Raw genomic sequence first — 3,684 nt, 5'->3', positions numbered from 1 at the left:
AAATGTTTTGAGAATGATGAGGGCGATGAATGTACAAATGCGCTTTACACAATTGATGTACGTATGGATTGTGATAAGAGTTGTATGAGCCCCTCATAAGATGATTAATAAAAAATAAAAAATAAATAATTCCCTTTCTGCCAAAGAGAGGGCTGAAGGAAGTGTGAGTTTCTAACTCTGACCCCATACTCATCTGTCCTGCTCCTCCTGTATCTTTCCTTACTAGATGCACGGTGCAATCCAAGGAATTCAAGGGGCTCAATACTGCAGAGGTAATTATTAGAGGAAAAATGATAGCTGCCATTTAGAAAGTACTCATCCGTGGGCTACTGCATGACATACATGATCTCAGTGAAATGTATCAACAATGTTATAAGGCAGTTTGCTCAGGAACAGAAAGTGGAGAGGTTAAGATTATAAAAAATACATTGGACTCTGAAATTTGCAATTTTAGTCACTTCACTGTGTGTAAGGTTTTGGATCTAGGTAGAGACTGTTTCAACCCACTTTAAGGTGCTCCAACAACCTGCAAAGTGTGCAGTGTTGGGAGTTGTAGGTACCCTGAGACGTCTTGCCAATGAATGATACAGATATAGCTGGATTCCATGACTGATTGAATTCAGATATCTATTGTGAATGAATCACATTTGGTGTATAAGGTTCTTTGGCTATGAGAACACTAGGGTTTCTTGTTGACATTTTCACAGGGCACTGAGAACTTGATTTTGGTATTAATTAATAAAATTTGAAGATACATATAATCTGCTCACAGATATGAAGGTTAAATCACAAGTGCATATTTAAAACACACACACACACACACACACACACACACACACTGTCTACATCCTGGCTCCCCCCAAATATTTTGCTCCTTTTCTAAATATCCATACAAATGTCTAATATCTCTTACATTCTAAATATGAGAGACAGCACAATTATAAATCTTTCCAAAGGGAAATGCCTAGCTTTGACTGGACTCAAACTACTATTTTGCTATTATTTTTGGACAATCCTATTTTCAACCAAAGCATCAGTACCTTCAATTTCCCAGGTCATTTAGCAGTTCCAAGGTGCTTTAGAAATGTTTTCATAAAATTCAAAGGATCAGCTCTCTCAAAAGGGGAAGAAATATTAATCATGTATTTACAGACAAGCTAGAACAGTTTGTAGAAGTCCTTCATATACAGGAGTCTTTGTAAACTTTCATGAATTTTTCTTGCTTTATAAATGCAAGATTTTTCAAATATGCAATTTCAAGCTTCATCCTGAGGTGTTTTTTTTAAAATTATGAGTCAAAATTCTTAAAGAGGAACCAGAAAGCCCTTTTTTGTTTTTCTAAATGCGAACTTGGAATAGAATGAACACGGAAATTGGGAAGTTACAGGACATCTGAAAACACAAATTGATTTAAGAAGCAAAGATTTGGGGGAGCCCTCAGACAATAAAGCGATTAGCACAGAGACATCTGTCGGGTGGAGGCGACCTGAGGTGATGACCAGTTAAATCGAATGCAATCAGGAACTTAGACCAGTTTAATTTTTTTTTTCTCTTAATGAGGTGCCAACCTCATAGCACCGTAATCTCTCCTTTCAGGATGATGACACAGGATTTAACGAGTCCAAGAAAACAACTTAAAAAAAAAAAAAGGAAAACAACTTTTGAGCATGAATTGTCTATTTAGGTGAGAGGTAAGCATTGGGGTCTCATTATCTGCAGGCACAGTTGGGGAAGGAACTGTGCACTCGAGAATTGTACACACACTTGCACACACACCCTCACTTCTAAGCCAGTAGTTACCTAACGATGGCCACGTCTGTTTCTACTCAGATTCCAAAATAGAACTAAAGCCCAAACTAGCAACCCTTCAATGAATTAGAGAAATAAAAACATCTTCTTCTCCCATTCTCCAACACAACGCGCAACAGAGAGAAACCACTTTTCGTCAAACCCACGGACTCACTTAGGCTGCAAAGAAGACGTCGGAACAGAGAAGCCGTGGAATGAACACACGGACACGATACACTGGACTAAACGGACACGGAGCACACAGTCACAATGGTTTGCTTGGATTGGTTGGATCCTTGTGGAAACACCTGATAGGCTCTAATAAGAAGCTGGTTACCTTTGCATTTCTTCTCTTCGGAGTGGAAGGCCTGGCCACTCGAGACGCTCTGGTGGTCCAGATGGAATAGCGAGCTCGTCCAAGTGGCCTGGATGAGCTGTGGAGGCGACTGTTCATTTTTCAGGGCGCTACGTCTCTCTGAGTGGCTCTTCCTGGGCAGGCAGCCTCCAGACATTCCTCCTAGCTTCCACTCGTGTTCTCGGTCTGGACAAGGCTTCGGTTTGTCCCAGGCTGGCAGGCCATTTTCTGGAGGGTTGAAAAACACGAGATGACGAGCTGTAGGCATTGTCAAGATTTGGTTGAGATGCAGCGATTTGGAAGGCACGTCGCTTCTCAATTCTTCCCGGCTGACAGTATTCACATGCACCTCCACTTGACGGGCAGTGATAAGATGCAGAATTTGTCAGCCTCGGGCGTTTAGCCACTACAGTCGGATTGCCTGTCAGGGTAATCAACACCCCCCCCCCCCTCTTATTTTTAGTGCCTAGAAAGATGCAAATTCTGCCGTGGCAAACCTGTGCGTTTGCCAGTCTCCCTTCCACGGCAATGGCCCAGGAGCAAGTTCACACCAATTTGTGCGACTGCTTAGATGACCGCTTGAGGTCTTCAGGGTCAACGCTGGTCAAGAACCGGTTTTAGATGCTAAGGACACAAAACAGCCAGGACCCAGCCTTGTCTGACGGGTTTTATCACCGGCTGACCTGAGGGGCACCCTGCAACTTAGTGGGACATGTTCACGTGACCCCAGGGCCTCTCTTCTCGTTACCACATTCTACTCCTGATGGCCACGGGAAAAAGAATGGATCCTGGGAAGAGAAAATGGTTTTGTAAATGTCGTCCTCAGCAGTCAACGAGAGCAGATGAAGAAATGCAGCTAGGGTTTTATTTGTGGGAGGAAGTTAAGAGCCCTAATGATAGACTGCTAAGCCCCAAGGCTCTTTGGTTGGGGTATCAGGCAATTGATTATGTATGCATATACCTTTCTATTTAACTTATAGATACTGGAGGGTAAGAACTTCAGAAAATGGCAAGGGCTGGGGCGGGGGGGGCGTTGTGAAGGAATCCTATAGTTAAAACTTCCCATGAGTCTTTCCTGGTGGTAAATTTCACCTCTTTGAATGTCTTTACACAGATATACAGTGGAGTAAAAGTGAATCAGCTCGCTCTCTCTCACTCACACACAGAGTTATATACTATCAGGTCAGTTCTGACCCACAGCAATCCTATAGGACAAAGCACAACTGCACCATAGGGATTTCTAGGTGGGACTCTTGATGTGAGTAGATTAACAGATCTTGCCTCCCAAAGTTCTGCTGGTGGGTTTGAACCACTGACATTTTGGTTAGTAGTCAAGAATTTAACTATCGTACCCCCAGAACTCCTTAATAGGTGATACATGTGTATATACATGTAAATACATGTGTGCATTTGAATCCATCATATATATATCAAAGAAAACCATAATCCATCTGGTCATAAATGAGGGAGCTTCAAAATATTTGTAGTAAAATATAATGAAAAGACAAATGACTTTTTCCATGAATTTTTGAAGCCCCATG

The 3,684-nt window shown here is 42.1% G+C and overlaps 1 protein-coding gene across 3 annotated transcripts in view; it reads right to left on the bottom strand.

Annotated features, from left to right (window-relative positions):
- Window positions 1–3,684, bottom strand: part of THRB (thyroid hormone receptor beta) — a 463,054-nt gene that overhangs the window by 97,695 nt on the left and 361,675 nt on the right. For 2 of the 3 annotated variants that reach the window (XM_004704028.2, XM_045297408.1), the window contains exon 5: window positions 2,126–2,371. The exons of the other annotated variant lie outside the window; for it this stretch is intronic. In XM_004704028.2, coding sequence (XP_004704085.1) covers window positions 2,126–2,371 — 246 coding nt within the window. The remainder of the gene's footprint in view (window positions 1–2,125; window positions 2,372–3,684) is intronic. 3 annotated transcript variants of the gene reach the window in all.

This window comes from Echinops telfairi, unplaced genomic scaffold (genome assembly GCF_000313985.2).
Source record: "Echinops telfairi isolate 266 unplaced genomic scaffold, ASM31398v2 ScPeMD7_7420;HRSCAF=8458, whole genome shotgun sequence".
Taxonomy (NCBI): Eukaryota; Metazoa; Chordata; class Mammalia; order Afrosoricida; family Tenrecidae; genus Echinops; species Echinops telfairi.
The sequence above is the reverse complement of the archived record's forward strand: the minus strand, read 5'-3'. Positions and strand labels throughout refer to the sequence as shown.